Consider the following 17,237-nt stretch of genomic DNA (forward strand, 5'->3'; position numbering starts at 1 on the left):
AACTACCCGCTTTATAATTAGTATTATAGACCATGTCACTGGTAGAAACAGGTCCAGTGTAAGGTTGTTGGGCCAGCCAATCAGGTGTTAGGCTGTTGGGCCAGCCAATCCGGTATTAGGCTGTTGGGCCAACCAATCAGGTGTTAGGTTGTTGGGCCAACCAATCAGTTGTTAGGTTGTTGGGCAAACCAATCAAGTGTTAGGTCCTATATTCTATCTCTAAGGTTAAGCCCAGCACCCTCCAGTACATATCCTATATAGAAGGATCTTCTCAGTCAGATCATCCTATATCATCAATATAGAATATTACAGACATTACTGTTAGGTCCAGCACCCTCCAGTACATATCCCATAGAGAAGGATCTTCTCATAACATTGACAGTCAGATCCTGCTATATCATCAATAGCACAACATTAATACAGCATTTCATGTGATCCATTCTTCCTCCCAGGTCCCTTTCACAAAGTATACAGTAACTGCACCCACACACACACACACACACACACACACACACACACACACACACACACACACACACACACACACACACACACACACACACACACACACACCCTCAGGCATTGAAGATCTCATCTTCAGAGCGTCCGATGGCGTCAGGGTTAGAGAGGGGGTCCAGATCAGCAAACAGGTTGAACCATGCAGACATGTCCCGCGATGCACCTTGAGGGACTAGACAGATACACCTTGAGGGACTAGACAGACACACCTTGAGGAACTAGACAGACACACCTTGAGGGACTAGACAGACACACCTTGAGGGACTAGACAGACACACCTTGAGGGACTAGACAGACACACCTTGAGGAACTAGACAGACACACCTTGAGGGACTAGACAGACACACCTTGAGGGACTAGACAGACACACCTTGAGGGACTAGACAGACACACCTTGAGGGACTAGACAGACACACCTTGAGGAACTAGACAGACACACCTTGAGGGACTAGACAGACACACCTTGAGGGACTAGACAGACACACCTTGAGAGACAGACACACCTTGAGGGACTAGACAGACACACCTTGAGGGACTAGACAGACACACCTTGAGGGACTAGACAGACACACCTTGAGAGACAGACACACCTTGAGGGACTAGACAGACACACCTTGAGGGACTAGACAGACACACCTTGAGAGACAGATACACCTTGAGGGACTAGACAGACACACCTTGAGGGACTAGACAGACACACCTTGAGGGACTAGACAGACACACCTTGAGGGACTAGACAGATACACCTTGAGGGACTTGGTACTGGAAGACACATATGACAGTTAAAACTGAACCCTGCACTGCTGAGCCTATGACAGCAAGCCTCGCAAACCACACCCTCTCACCATTGGCTGTTGTCTTTGGGCCACCCTTAGCTGATTGGGCCTGGCCAGACGCTGGGGGCTGTAGGGGCGGAGCCTGGAACATGGGAGGAGTCGCCCAGCCTGAGTGACAGAAGGACAGAGGATGAGGAGGATAGAACGAAGGGCGAGGAGACAAGGGAATGTGAAGTCATCATTCCTCCAGACTGAACACAACATGCAGATAACAATGTACTGGAACTGCAGACAAACTGTCCCTTTCTAGATGCCACTAGAGGTCAGACATGCAGTAAGATCACCTAGCCACTAGAGGTCAGACATGCAGTAAGATCACCTAGCCACTAGAGGTCAGACATGCAGTAAGATCATCTAGCCACTAGAGGTCAGACATGCAGTAAGATCATCTAGCCACTAGAGGTCAGACATGCAGTAAGATCATCTAGCCACTAGAGGTCAGACATGCAGTAAGATCATCTAGCCACTAGAGGTCAGACATGCAGTAAGATCATCTAGCCACTAGAGGTCAGACATGCAGTAAGATCATCTAGCCACTAGAGGTCAGACATGCAGTAAGATCATCTAGCCACTAGAGGTCAGACATGCAGTAAGATCACCTAGCCACTAGAGGTCAGACATGCAGTAAGATCATCTAGCCACTAGAGGTCAGACATGCAGTAAGATCATCTAGCCACTAGAGGTCAGACATGCAGTAAGATCATCTAGCCACTAGAGGTCAGACATGCAGTAAGATCACCTAGCCACTAGAGGTCAGACATGCAGTAAGATCATCTAGCCACTAGAGGTCAGACATGCAGTAAGATCATCTAGCCACTAGAGGTCAGACATGCAGTAAGATCACCTAGCCACTAGAGGTCAGACATGCAGTAAGATCATCTAGCCACTAGAGGTCAGACATGCAGTAAGATCATCTAGCCACTAGAGGTCAGACATGCAGTAAGATCACCTAGCCACTAGAGGTCAGACATGCAGTAAGATCACCTAGCCACTAGAGGTCAGACATGCAGTAAGATCATCTAGCCACTAGAGGTCAGACATGCAGTAAGATCATCTAGCCACTAGAGGTCAGACATGCAGTAAGATCATCTAGCCACTAGAGGTCAGACATGCAGTAAGATCATCTAGCCACTAGAGGTCAGACATGCAGTAAGATCATCTAGCCACTAGAGGTCAGACATGCAGTAAGATCATCTAGCCACTAGAGGTCAGACATGCAGTAAGATCACCTAGCCACTAGAGGTCAGACATGCAGTAAGATCACCTAGCCACTAGAGGTCAGACATGCAGTAAGATCATCTAGCCACTAGAGGTCAGACATGCAGTAAGATCACCTAGCCACTAGAGGTCAGACATGCAGTAAGATCACCTAGCCACTAGAGGTCAGACATGCAGTAAGATCATCTAGCCACTAGAGGTCAGACCAGGAGATGGTGCTGACTGACTGACCTGTAGAACTCAGACTGTGGTCCAGCAGCTGGGAGGGCAGGAAGCCGGTGGGACTGGGGGGCTGAGAGGGGGGGCAGGCTTCTCCAGTAGGGGGGGGAGGGGCCAGGGTGGGGGGGACAGGGTCAGAGGACTCCAAGCAGCCCAAGGTGCCTTGCCACTCTCCACTGAACTCGTCTGCTTCCATTGGTCCAGGGCTCAGAAGGTCCTTCAGAAAGGCCATGTCCCCAGCCTCCCTGTCCTCCTCCTTGTCCCTCTGCCGTGCCCCGACCCCCACCCCGGCCCCCTGCTGCAGGGCCCCATCTGGAACACAGCACAGAGACAGACAAAGGGTTAGAAGCTGCATGTAGCCAGGTCATCACAGAACTATTCATTGTTATTGACTCATGTCAATAGAAAAACTGGCTGGTCTGAAACACCATTCACACAGAGGACAGAGACAGTTCAGGACCTGAGAGAAACCTGAGAGAGAGAGGGGAAATCAGTTTAAATCAAATGAGTCAGAAGACAACAGGGAGACTGAGATCAGAGAAACACCACACATCAGGTAGGAACAGCTCAAACCCCCAGTAAGACTGGTTTGATAGGAGAACAGGGGGAGGACTGGAGAAGAGGTAAGAGTTATCCAGGGGGAGGTGAGGACAGGAGAGGTAAGAGCCATCCAGGGGGAGGACAGGACAGGAGAGGTAAGAGCCATCCAGGGGGGAGGACAGGACAGGAGAGGTAAGAGCCATCCAGGGGGAGGACAGGACAGGAGAGGTAAGAGCCATCCAGGGGGGAGGACAGGACAGGAGAGGTAAGAGCCATCCAGGGGGGAGGACAGGACAGGAGAGGTAAGAGCCATCCAGGGGGAGGACAGGACAGGAGAGGTAAGAGCCATCCAGGGGGAGGACAGGACAGGAGAGGTAAGAGCCATCCAGGGGGAGGAAAGGACAGGAGAGGTAAGAGCCATCCAGGGGGAGGACAGGACAGGAGAGGTAAGAGCCATCCAGGGGGGAGTGCAGTTGGCGAACGATTCGTTCTTTCTGAATGACTATTTTTACTGCCTTGATATCATTGCCATGAATATGGAGTTGGTCCCCCCTTTGCTGCTATAACAGCCTCCACTCTTCTGGGAAGGCTTTCCACTAGATGTTGGCACATTGCTGCAGGGACTTGCTTCCATTCAGCCACAAGAGCATTAGTGAGGTCGGGCACTGATGTTGGGCGATTAGGCCTGGCTTGCAGTCGGTGTTCCAATTCATCCCAAAGGTGTTCGATGGGGTTGAGGTCAGGGCTCTGTGCAGGCAAGTCAAGTTCTTCCACACCGATCTCGACAAACCATTTCTGTATGGACCTCGCTTTGTGCACAGGGGCATTGTCATGCTAAAACAGGGCCTTCCCCAAATTGTTGCCACAAAGTTGGATGCACAGAATCGTCTAGAATGTCATTGTTCGCTGTAGCGTTAATATTTCCCTTCACTGGAACTAAGGGGCCTAGCCAGAACCATGAAAAACAGCCCCAGACCATTATTCCTCCTCCACCAAACTTTACAGTTGGCACTATACATTCCAGCAAGTAGCGTTCTCCTAGCATCCACCAAACCCAGATTTGTGCGTCGGACTGCGAGATGGTGAAGCGTGATTCATCACTCCAGAGAACGCGTTTCCACTGCTCCAGATTCCAATGGCGGCGAGCTTTACACCACTCCAGCCGACGCTTGGCATTGCGCATGGTGATCTTGTATGGGCTTGTATGCGGCTGCTCGGCCATGGAAACCCATTTCACGAAGCTCCCGACGAACAGTTCTTGTGCTAAAGTTTGGAACTCGGTAGTGAGTGTTGGAACCGAGGACAGGCGCTTCAGCACTCGGCAGTCCCGTTCTGTGAGCTTGTGTGGCCTACCACTTCGCGGTTGAGCCGTTGTTGCTCCTAGACGTTTCCACTTCACAATAACAGCACTTACAGTTGACCAGGGCAGCTCTAGCAGGGCAGAAATTTGACGAACTGACTTGTTGGAAAGGTGGCATCCTATGACGGTGCCACGTTGAAAGTCACTGAGCTCTTCAGTACGGGCCATTCTACTGTCAATGTTTGTCTATGGAGATTGCATGGCTGTGTGCTCAGATTTATAAACCTGTCAGCAACGGGTGTGGCTGAAATAGGCGAATCCACTCATTTGAAGGGGTTTCCACATACTGCTGTATATACAGTGTATTTTCGCAAGACAAAGGAGCCTGGAAAAGGGTAGATAATTATCCAGATCGCTACTATCCCCACGCTTATGGAGTGGCAGCGCAAAAACTGCTTTTGGAATATTTCCTAAAGTTAAATAAAAAATGTGTGTCATTGAGCCAGCAATGAGGGGCGCTGCATACTTAAGCAAAGACGGGTCCCAAATGACTTATTAATAATAATAATAATAATAATATGCCATTTAGCAGACGCTTTTATCCAAAGCAACTTACAGTCATGCGTGCATACATTTTATTTTGTGTACAGTCAACTGGAGGCTGTATGAAGAAAAGTCAACTGGAGGCTGTATGAAGAACAGTCAACTGGAGGCTGTATGAAGAACAGTCAACTGGAGGCTGTATGAAGAACAGTCAACTGGAGGCTGGATGAAGAACAGTCAACTGGAGGCTGTATGAAGAACAGTCAACTGGAGGCTGTATGAAGAACAGTCAACTGGAGGCTGTATGAAGAACAGTCAACTGGAGGCTGTATGAAGAACAGTCAACTGGAGGCTGGATGAAGAACAGTCAACTGGAGGCTGTATGAAGAACAGTCAACTGGAGGCTGTATGAAGAACAGTCAACTGGAGGCTGTATGAAGAACAGTCAACTGGAGGCTGTATGAAGAACAGTCAACTGGAGGCTGTATGAAGAACAGTCAACTGGAGGCTGTATGAAGAACAGTCAACTGGAGGCTGTATGAAGAACAGTCAACTGGAGGCTGTATGAAGAACAGTCAACTGGAGGCTGTATGAAGAACAGTCAACTGGAGGCTGTATGTGGGAAGAACAGTCAACTGGAGGCTGTATGAAGAACAGTCAACTGGAGGCTGTATGAAGAACAGTCAACTGGAGGCTGTATGAAGAACAGTCAACTGGAGGCTGTATGAAGAACAGTCAACTGGAGGCTGTATGAAGAACAGTCAACTGGAGGCTGTATGAAGAACAGTCAACTGGAGGCTGTATGAAGAACAGTCAACTGGAGGCTGTATGAAGAACAGTCAACTGGAGGCTGTATGAAGAACAGTCAACTGGAGGCTGTATGAAGAACAGTCAACTGGAGGCTGTATGAAGAACAGTCAACTGGAGGCTGGATGAAGAACAGTCAACTGGAGGCTGTATGAAGAACAGTCAACTGGAGGCTGTATGAAGAACAGTCAACTGGAGGCTGTATGAAGAACAGTCAACTGGAGGCTGTATGTGAAGAACAGTCAACTGGAGGCTGTATGAAGAACAGTCAACTGGAGGCTGTATGAAGAACAGTCAACTGGAGGCTGTATGAAGGAAGAACAGTCAACTGGAGGCTGTATGAAGAACAGTCAACTGGAGGCTGTATGAAGAACAGTCAACTGGAGGCTGTATGAAGAACAGTCAACTGGAGGCTGTATGAAGAACAGTCAACTGGAGGCTGTATGAAGAACAGTCAACTGGAGGCTGTATGGGAAGAACAGTCAACTGGAGGCTGTATGAAGAACAGTCAACTGGAGGCTGTATGAAGAACAGTCAACTGGAGGCTGTATGAAGAACAGTCAACTGGAGGCTGTATGAAGAACAGTCAACTGGAGGCTGTATGAAGAACAGTCAACTGGAGGCTGTATGAAGAACAGTCAACTGGAGGCTGTATGAAGAACAGTCAACTGGAGGCTGTATGAAGAACAGTCAACTGGAGGCTGTATGAAGAACAGTCAACTGGAGGCTGTATGAAGAACAGTCAACTGGAGGCTGTATGAAGAACAGTCAACTGGAGGCTGTATGAAGAACAGTCAACTGGAGGCTGTATGAAGAACAGTCAACTGGAGGCTGTATGAAGAACAGTCAACTGGAGGCTGTATGAAGAACAGTCAACTGGAGGCTGTATGAAGAACAGTCAACTGGAGGCTGTATGAAGAACAGTCAACTGGAGGCTGTATGAAGAACAGTCAACTGGAGGCTGTATGAAGAACAGTCAACTGGAGGCTGTATGAAGAACAGTCAACTGGAGGCTGTATGAAGAACAGTCAACTGGAGGCTGTATGAAGAACAGTCAACTGGAGGCTGTATGAAGAACAGTCAACTGGAGGCTGTATGAAGAACAGTCAACTGGAGGCTGTATGAAGAACAGTCAACTGGAGGCTGTATGAAGAACAGTCAACTGGAGGCTGTATGAAGAACAGTCAACTGGAGGCTGTATGAAGAACAGTCAACTGGAGGCTGTATGAAGAACAGTCAACTGGAGGCTGTATGAAGAACAGTCAACTGGAGGCTGTATGAAGAACAGTCAACTGGAGGCTGTATGAAGAACAGTCAACTGGAGGCTGTATGAAGAACAGTCAACTGGAGGCTGTATGAAGAACAGTCAACTGGAGGCTGTATGAAGAACAGTCAACTGGAGGCTGTATGAAGAACAGTCAACTGGAGGCTGTATGAAGAACAGTCAACTGGAGGCTGTATGAAGAACAGTCAACTGGAGGCTGTATGAAGAACAGTCAACTGGAGGCTGTATGAAGAACAGTCAACTGGAGGCTGTATGTGGGAAGAACAGTCAACTGGAGGCTGTATGTGGGAAGAACAGTCAACTGGAGGCTGTATGAAGAACAGTCAACTGGAGGCTGTATGAAGAACAGTCAACTGGAGGCTGTATGAAGAACAGTCAACTGGAGGCTGTATGAAGAACAGTCAACTGGAGGCTGTATGAAGAACAGTCAACTGGAGGCTGTATGAAGAACAGTCAACTGGAGGCTGTATGTGGGAAGAACAGTCAACTGGAGGCTGTATGAAGAACAGTCAACTGGAGGCTGTATGAAGAACAGTCAACTGGAGGCTGTATGAAGAACAGTCAACTGGAGGCTGTATGAAGAACAGTCAACTGGAGGCTGTATGAAGAACAGTCAACTGGAGGCTGTATGAAGAACAGTCAACTGGAGGCTGTATGAAGAACAGTCAACTGGAGGCTGTATGAAGAACAGTCAACTGGAGGCTGTATGAAGAACAGTCAACTGGAGGCTGTATGAAGAACAGTCAGCTGACTGGCCCAGACCAGTATGATTTGTTGTTTTGACTGAAAAAGTCCAAAACATCAGTGTCAGTAAAAATAACTCTCCATCAGTAGAGGACAGGACAGGACAGGTAAGAGCCAACCTACTCCACCACCACAGGACAGGACAGGTAAGAGCCAACCTACTCCACCACCACCACAGGACAGGACAGGACAGGTAAGAGCCAACCTACTCCACCACCACCACAGGACAGGACAGGACAGGTAAGAGTCAACCTACTCCACCACCACCACAGGACAGGACAGGACAGGTAAGAGCCAACCTACTCCACCACCACCACAGGACAGGACAGGACAGGACAGGACAGGACAGGACAGGTAAGAGCCAACCTACTCCACCACCACCACAGGACAGGACAGGACAGGTAAGAGCCAACCTACTCCACCACCACCACAGGACAGGACAGGACAGGTAAGAGCCAACCTACTCCACCACCACCACAGGACAGGACAGGACAGGTAAGAGCCAACCTACTCCACCACCACCACAGGACAGGACAGGACAGGACAGGACAGGACAGGACAGGTAAGAGCCAACCTACTCCACCACCACAGGACAGGACAGGACAGGACAGGACAGGTAAGAGCCAACCTACTCCACCACCACAGGACAGGACAGGACAGGACAGGTAAGAGCCAACCTACTCCACCACCACCACAGGACAGGACAGGACAGGTAAGAGCCAACCTACTCCACCACCACCACAGGACAGGACAGGACAGGACAGGTAAGAGCCAACCTACTCCACCACCACCACAGGACAGGACAGGACAGGTAAGAGCCAACCTACTCCACCACCACCACAGGACAGGACAGGACAGGACAGGTAAGAGCCAACCTACTCCACCACCACCACAGGACAGGACAGGACAGGACAGGACAGGACAGGACAGGACAGGTAAGAGCCAACCTACTCCACCACCACCACAGGACAGGACAGGACAGGACAGGACAGGACAGGACAGGACAGGACAGGTAAGAGCCAACCTACTCCACCACCACCACAGTCAGGACAGGACAGGACAGGACAGGACAGGACAGGTAAGAGCCAACCTACTCCACCACCACCACAGGACAGGACAGGACAGGACAGGACAGGACAGGACAGGTAAGAGCCAACCTACTCCACCACCACCACAGTCAGGACAGGACAGGACAGGACAGGACAGGACAGGACAGGACAGGACAGGACAGGACAGGACAGGACAGGACAGGTAAGAGCCAACCTACTCCAGCCGTCAGCCTGTTTACCAGTGAGGCTCCTAGGGAGAGAGAGATGTGTGAGGCTGCTGGGCTGCACACCTCCAAAACCCCAGGGACCACCAGAGGGTGCTGTGGTCTGTAGAGGGGGCAGAAGCTGCATGGAGGAGGAGAGGCCAGGCTGGGGCTGGTCACAGGCCAGGAGGAAGAGCTCGTCATCGGTGCTGGCTGTACTGAACTGCCCACTGAGATCACACAGGGCTGAGGAACAGGAGGAGGGTTAGAGAGGACAGGGTTGGAGAACAGGAGGATGGTTAGAGAGGACAGGGTTGGAGAACAGGAGGATGGTTAGAGACACAGGGTTGGAGAACAGGAGGATGGTTAGAGAGGACAGGGTTGGAGAACAGGAGGATGGTTAGAGACACAGGGTTGGAGAACAGGAGGATGGTTAGAGACACAGGGTTGAGGAACAGGAGGATGGTTAGAGACACAGGGTTAGAGAACAGGAGGATGGTTAGAGAGGACAGGGCTGGGGTACAGGAGGATGGTTAGAGAGGACAGGGTTAGAGAACAGGAGGATGGTTAGAGAGGACAGGGTTGGAGAACAGGAGGAGGGTTAGAGAGGACAGGGTTGGAGAACAGGAGGATGGTTAGAGACACAGGGCTGAGGAACAGGAGGAGGGTTAGAGAGGACAGGGTTGGAGTACAGGAGGATGGTTAGAGAGGACAGGGCTGGGGTACAGGAGGATGGTTAGAGAGGACAGGGTTAGAGAACAGGAGGATGGTTAGAGAGGACAGGGTTGGAGAACAGGAGGAGGGTTAGAGAGGACAGGGTTGGAGAACAGGAGGATGGTTAGAGAGGACAGGGTTGGAGAACAGGAGGATGGTTAGAGACACCGGGTTGAGGAACAGGGGGATGGTTAGAGAGGACAGGGTTGGAGAACAGGAGGATGGTTAGAGACACCGGGTTGAGGAACAGGGGGATGGTTAGAGAGGACAGGGTTAGAGAACAGGAGGATGGTTAGAGACACAGGGCTGAGGAACAGGAGGATGGTTAGAGAGGACAGGGTTGGAGAACAGGAGGATGGTTAGAGAGGACAGGGTTGGAGAACAGGAGGATGGTTAGAGACACAGGGTTGGAGAACAGGTGGATGGTTAGAGACACAGGGCTGGAGAACAGGAGGATGGTTAGAGAGGACAGGGTTGGAGTACAGGAGGATGGTTAGAGAGGACAGGGTTGGAGAACAGGAGGATGGTTAGAGACACAGGGTTGGAGAACAGGAGGATGGTTAGAGAGGACAGGGTTGGAGAACAGGAGGATGGTTAGAGAGGACAGGGTTGGAGAACAGAAGGATGGTTAGAGAGGACAGGGTTGGAGTACAGGAGGATGGTTAGAGACACAGGGTTGGAGAACAGGAGGATGGTTAGAGACACAGGGTTAGAGAACAGGAGGATGGTTAGAGAGGACAGGGGTAGAGAACAGGAGGATGGTTAGAGAGGACAGGGGTAGAGAACAGGAGGATGGTTAGAGAACAGGAGGATGGTTAGAGAGGACAGGGTTGGAGAACAGGAGGATGGTTAGAGAGGACAGGGTTGGAGAACAGGAGGATGGTTAGAGAGGACAGGGTTGGAGAACAGGAGGATGGTTAGAGACACAGGGTTGGAGAACAGGAGGATGGTTAGAGAGGACAGGGTTAGAGAACAGGAGGATGGTTAGAGACACAGGGCTGAGGAACAGGAGGATGGTTAGAGAGGACAGGGTTGGAGAACAGGAGGATGGTTAGAGAGGACAGGGTTGGAGAACAGGAGGATGGTTAGAGACACAGGGTTGGAGAACAGGAGGATGGTTAGAGACACAGGGTTGGAGAACAGGAGGATGGTTAGAGACACAGGGTTGGAGAACAGGAGGATGGTTAGAGACACAGGGTTGGAGAACAGGAGGATGGTTAGAAACACAGGGCTGGAGAACAGGAGGATGGTTAGAGAGGACAGGGTTGGAGAACAGGAGGATGGTTTGAGAGGACAGGGTTGGAGAACAGGAGGATGGTTAGAGAGGACAGGGTTGGAGTACAGGAGGATGGTTAGAGAGGACAGGGTTGGAGAACAGGAGGATGGTTAGAGACACAGGGTTGGAGAACAGGAGGATGGTTAGAGAGGACAGGGTTGGAGAACAGGAGGATGGTTAGAGAGGACAGGGTTGGAGAACAGAAGGATGGTTAGAGAGGACAGGGTTGGAGTACAGGAGGATGGTTAGAGACACAGGGTTGGAGAACAGGAGGATGGTTAGAGAGGACAGGGGTAGAGAACAGGAGGATGGTTAGAGAACAGGAGGATGGTTAGAGAGGACAGGGTTGGAGAACAGGAGGATGGTTAGAGAGGACAGGGTTGGAGAACAGGAGGATGGTTAGAGAGGACAGGGTTGGAGAACAGGAGGATGGTTAGAGACACAGGGTTGGAGAACAGGAGGATGGTTAGAGAGGACAGGGTTGGAGAACAGGAGGATGGTTAGAGAGGACAGGGTTGGAGAACAGGAGGTTGGTTAGAGAGGACAGGGCTGGGGTACAGGAGGATGGTTAGAGAGGACAGGGCTGGGGTACAGGAGGATGGTTAGAGAGGACACGGCTGGAGAACAGGAGGATGGTTAGAGAGGACACGGCTGGGCTACAGGAGGATGGTTAGAGAGGACAGGGCTGGGCTACAGGAGGATGGTTAGAGAGGACAGGGCTGGGGTACAGGAGGATGGTTAGAGAGGACAGGGCTGGAGAACAGGAGGATGGTTAGAGAGGACACGGCTGGGCTACAGGAGGATGGTTAGAGACTAAAGCGTGAAACCAGAAGCAGGTGGGCGGAGTTAGCAGAGCGTCAGAGCGGTGAAACCAATAGACAGCGAGAACATCATCGTGATTCTAGCTTGGTTGGGATGTACTCAGTAGCTAGCAAAATGTTATAGGTCTCTGGCACTTTAAATGAATGAATCCCCGTCAGTTATCTTTAGTATCTACATAGCTAACACCATCAGTAGCAAAGTAGTGTTTCTAGCAACTTTGGGAAGATTAAAGAAATGCAATTTTGTGCCCCCAGCTAATTTTCAGTAGCTGGGAGCTTGCAGTGTCTGATACTTGTGAGATGTTGTGGTGGAACACGTGAACATTGCATGTACTGTCAGAACAGTTTGGTGAGCTCCTGATAGGTGGGCTGGTAGCTACTGTTAGATGGGGATGGACCCGTTGGAGACCCCTGATGTCTGGTAAAGCCTCAACCCTTAGCTACCTGTTGGAGACCCCTGATGTCTGGTAAAGCCTCAACCCTTAGCTACCTGTTGGAGACCCCTGATGTCTGGTAAAGCCTCAACCCTTAGCTACCTGTTGGAGACCCCTGATGTCTGGTAAAGCCTCAACCCTTAGCTACCTGTTGGAGACCCCTGATGTCTGGTAAAGCCTCAACCCTTAGCTACCTGTTGGAGACCCCTGATGTCTGGTAAAGCCTCAACCCTTAGCTACCTTTTCCAATTCAGATTAGCTAAATAAAAGTGAATAAGGACAACATTTGTATTATTTTGTGTGACTACAGCGCCAGGGATAAAACGCAACAATAGAGACACGTTCTAACTGAGCAGAGCTTTTACTACCCACCTGCCCCGGCTTTCGGTTGGGTCATTATCATTCAAAACAATGCATTGTAAAATAAATCCCACGCATCCCTTTGGTGAGTTGAGGCCATAACGTTCACTGAACACACACACAGCTTGCTTCTGCACAGAACAATGCCATAAAGCATCACTACACACACACGTACCAGAGTCCAGACTTGCACACAGAGAGCTGTCACTGATGTGGCTCTGTCCATCAGCAGAATGGGAGGGGCCTGTAAAGGAAACCACATCAAGTACATCATGTAATTCCATTCCACTGAACATGTTATAGCATATCTAGTCCAGTAGGGGTCAGTATATAATGTAATGTTATAGCATATCTAGTCCAGTAGGGGTCAGTATATAATGTAATGTTATAGCATATCTAGCCCAGTAGGGGTCAGTATATAATGTAATGTTATAGCATATCTAGTCCAGTAGGGGTCAGTATATAATGTAATGTTATAGCATATCTAGCCCAGTAGGGGTCAGTATATAATGTAATGTTATAGCATATCTAGCCCAGTAGGGGTCAGTATATAATGTCATGTTATAGCATATCTAGTCCAGTAGGGGTCAGTATATAATGTTATAGCATATCTAGCCCAGTAGGGGTCAGTATATAATGTAATGTTATAACATATCTAGCCCAGTAGGGGTCAGTATATAATGTAATGTTATAGCATATCTAGCCCAGTAGGGGTCAGTATATAATGTAATGTTATAGCATATCTAGTCCAGTAGGGGTCAGTATATAATGTAATGTTATAGCATATCTAGTCCAGTAGGGGTCAGTATATAATGTAATGTTATAGCATATCTAGCCCAGTAGGGGTCAGTATATAATGTAATGTTATAGCATATCTAGCCCAGTAGGGGTCAGTATATAATGTAATGTTATAGCATATCTAGCCCAGTAGGGTTCAGTATATAATGTAATGTTATAGCATATCTAGTCCAGTAGGGGTCAGTATATAATGTAATGTTATAGCATATCTAGCCCAGTAGGGGTCAGTATATAATGTAATGTTATAGCATATCTAGCCCAGTAGGGGTCAGTATATAATGTAATGTTATAGCATATCTAGCCCAGTAGGGGTCAGTATATAATGTAATGTTATAGCATATCTAGTCCAGTAGGGGTCAGTATATAATGTAATGTTATAGCATATCTAGTCCAGTAGGGGTCAGTACGTACCAGAGGCTGATTCTGATGGCTTCTCTTCATCCAGGGAGACCAGACTGAGAGGAGAGGAGAGAAAGGATATGTTTGGTATTTTATTATGGATCCCCATTAGCTGTTGCCAAGGCAGCAGCTGCTCTTCCTGGGGTTTATTAGGATCCCCATTAGCTGTTGCCAAGGCAGCAGCTGCTCTTCCTGGGGTTTATTAGGATCACCATTAGCTGTTGCCAAGGCAGCAGCTGCTCTTCCTGGGGTTTATTAGGATCCCCATTAGCTGTTGCCAAGGCAGCAGCTGCTCTTCCTGGGGTTTATTAGGATCACCATTAGCTGTTGCCAAGGCAGCAGCTGCTCTTCCTGGGGTTTATTATGGATCCCCATTAGCTGTTGCCAAGGCAGCAGCTGCTCTTCCTGGGGTCCAAAACATGAAACATGACATAAGAACATTAATAAACAAGAACAGCTCAAGGACAGAACTACACTGAACAGAACTACACTGAACAGAACTACACTGAACAGAAATATAAAAGCAACATGTAAAGTATTGGTCCCATGTTTAAGGAGCTGAAATAAAAGATCCCGCACATTTTCCATACACACAAAAGCTTATTTCTCTCCAATTTTGTGCACAAATTTGTTTACATTCCTGTTTGTGAGCATTTATTATTTGCCAAGATAATCCATCCACCTGACAGGTGTAGCATTTCAAGAAGCTGATTAAACAGCATGATCATTACACAGGTGCACCTTGTGCTGGGGACAATAAAAGGCCACTCTAAAATGTGCAGTTTTGTCACACAACACAATGCCACAGATTTTTTTAGGGGAGCGTGCAATTGGCATGCTGACTACAGGAATGTCCACCAGAACTATTGCTAGAGAATTGAATGTTCATTTCTCTACCATAAACGTTTCTCAACGTCGTTATAGAGAACTTGCAAGTACATCTAACCGGCCTCACACATCCGACTTCTTCACCTGTGGGATCGTCTGAGACCAGCCACCCGGACAGCTGATGAAACAGTGGGTTTGCACAACCGAAGAATTTCAGCACAAACTGTCAGAAACCATCTCAGGGAATCTCCTCTGCGTGCTCACCAGGGTCTTGACCTCACTGCAGTTCGGTCTCGTAACCGACTTCAGTGGGCAAATGCTCACCTTCGATGGCCAATGGCACGCTGGAGAAGTGTGCTCTTCACGGATGAATCCCGGTTTCAACTGTAGCAGACGGAGTATCGCGTGTGTGGGCAAGCGATTTGCTGATGTCAACGTTGTGAACGGAGAGCCCCATGGTGGTGGTGGGGTTATGGTACTGGCAGCGTTGTGAACAGAGAGCCCCATGGTGGTGGTGGGGTTATGGTACGTTGTGAACGGAGAGCCCCATGGTGGTGGTGGGATTATGGTACGTTGTGAACGGAGAGCCCCATGGTGGTGGTGGGGTTATGGTATGTTGTGAACGGAGAGCCCCATGGTGGTGGGGTTATGGTACGTTGTGAACGGAGAGCCCCATGGTGGTGGTGGGGTTATGGTACTGGCAGGCTTGTGAACGGAGAGCCCCATGGTGGTGGTGGGGTTATGGTACGTTGTGAACGGAGAGCCCCATGGTGGTGGTGGGGTTATGGTACTGGCAGCGTTGTGAACGGAGAGCCCCATGGTGGTGGTGGGGTTATGGTACGTTGTGAACGGAGAGCCCCATGGTGGTGGTGGGGTTATGGTACTGGCAGCGTTGTGAACGGAGAGCCCCATGGTGGTGGTGGGGTTATGGTACGTTGTGAACGGAGAGCCCCATGGTGGTGGTGGGGTTATGGTACGTTGTGAACGGAGAGCCCCATGGTGGTGGTGGGGTTATGGTACTGGCAGGCTTGTGAACAGAGAGCCCCATGGTGGTGGTGGGGTTATGGTACGTTGTGAACGGAGAGCCCCATGGTGGTGGTGGGGTTATGGTACTGGCAGCGTTGTGAACGGAGAGCCCCATGGTGGTGGTGGGGTTATGGTACGTTGTGAACGGAGAGCCCCATGGTGGTGGTGGGGTTATGGTACGTTGTGAACGGAGAGCCCCATGGTGGTGGTGGGGTTATGGTACGTTGTGAACGGAGAGCCCCATGGTGGTGGTGGGGTTATGGTACGTGGTGAAAGGAGAGCCCCATGGTGGTGGTGGGGTTATGGTACGTTGTGAACAGAGAGCCCTATGGTGGTGGTGGGGTTATGGTACTGGCAGCGTTGTGAACGGAGAGCCCCATGGTGGTGGTTATGGTACGTTGTGAACGGAGAGCCCCATGGTGGTGGTGGGGTTATGGTACTGGCAGCGTTGTGAACGGAGAGCCCCATGGTGGTGGTGGGGTTATGGTACGTTGTGAACGGAGAGCCCCATGGTGGTGGTGGGGTTATGGTACGTTGTGAACGGAGAGCCCTATGGTGGTGGTGGGGTTATGGTACTGGCAGGCTTGTGAACGGAGAGCCCCATGGTGGTGGTGGGGTTATGGTACTTTGTGAATGGAGAGCCCCATGGTGGTGGTGGGGTTATGGTACTGGCAGCGTTGTGAACGGAGAGCCCCATGGTGGTGGTGGGGTTATGGTACTGGCAGCGTTGTGAACGGAGAGCCCCATGGTGGTGGTGGGGTTATGGTACGTTGTGAACGGAGAGCCCCATGGTGGTGGTGGGGTTATGGTACTGGCAGTGTTGTGAACGGAGAGCCCCATGGTGGTGGTGGGGTTATGGTACGTTGTGAACGGAGAGCCCCATGGTGGTGGTGGGGTTATGGTACTGGCAGGCTTGTGAACGGAGAGCCCCATGGTGGTGGTGGGGTTTTGGTACGTTGTGAACGGAGAGCCCCATGGTGGTGGTGGGGTTATGGTACTGGCAGCGTTGTGAACGGAGAGCCCCATGGTGGTGGTGGGGTTATGGTACGTTGTGAACGGAGAGCCCCATGGTGGTGGTGGGGTTATGGTACGTTGTGAACGGAGAGCCCCATGGTGGTGGTGGGGTTATGGTACTGGCAGCGTTGTGAACAGAGAGCCCCATGGTGGTGGTGGGGTTATGGTACGTTGTGAACGGAGAGCCCCATGGTGGTGGTGGGGTTATGGTACTGGCAGCGTTGTGAACGGAGAGCCCCATGGTGGTGGTGGGGTTATGGTACGTTGTGAACGGAGAGCCCCAAGGTGGTGGTGGGGTTATGGT

At 50.1% G+C, this 17,237-nt stretch overlaps 1 protein-coding gene across 1 annotated transcript in view; it reads right to left on the reverse strand.

Annotated features, from left to right (window-relative positions):
- Nucleotides 1-343: 343 nt before the first annotated feature.
- Nucleotides 344-17,237, reverse strand: part of ical1 (islet cell autoantigen 1-like) — a 77,940-nt gene continuing 61,046 nt past the window's right edge. The window contains exons 10-15 of the mRNA XM_084190510.1: nucleotides 14,078-14,121; nucleotides 13,044-13,112; nucleotides 9,351-9,509; nucleotides 2,805-3,104; nucleotides 1,365-1,463; nucleotides 344-691 (exon numbers count right to left, since the gene is read on the reverse strand). Coding sequence (XP_084046636.1) covers nucleotides 576-691; nucleotides 1,365-1,463; nucleotides 2,805-3,104; nucleotides 9,351-9,509; nucleotides 13,044-13,112; nucleotides 14,078-14,121 — 787 coding nt within the window. The 3' untranslated portion in view covers nucleotides 344-575. The remainder of the gene's footprint in view (nucleotides 692-1,364; nucleotides 1,464-2,804; nucleotides 3,105-9,350; nucleotides 9,510-13,043; nucleotides 13,113-14,077; nucleotides 14,122-17,237) is intronic.

This window comes from Coregonus lavaretus (assembly GCF_964263955.1).
Source record: "Coregonus lavaretus genome assembly, contig: HAP1_SCAFFOLD_527, whole genome shotgun sequence".
Lineage (NCBI taxonomy): Eukaryota > Metazoa > Chordata > Actinopteri > Salmoniformes > Salmonidae > Coregonus > Coregonus lavaretus.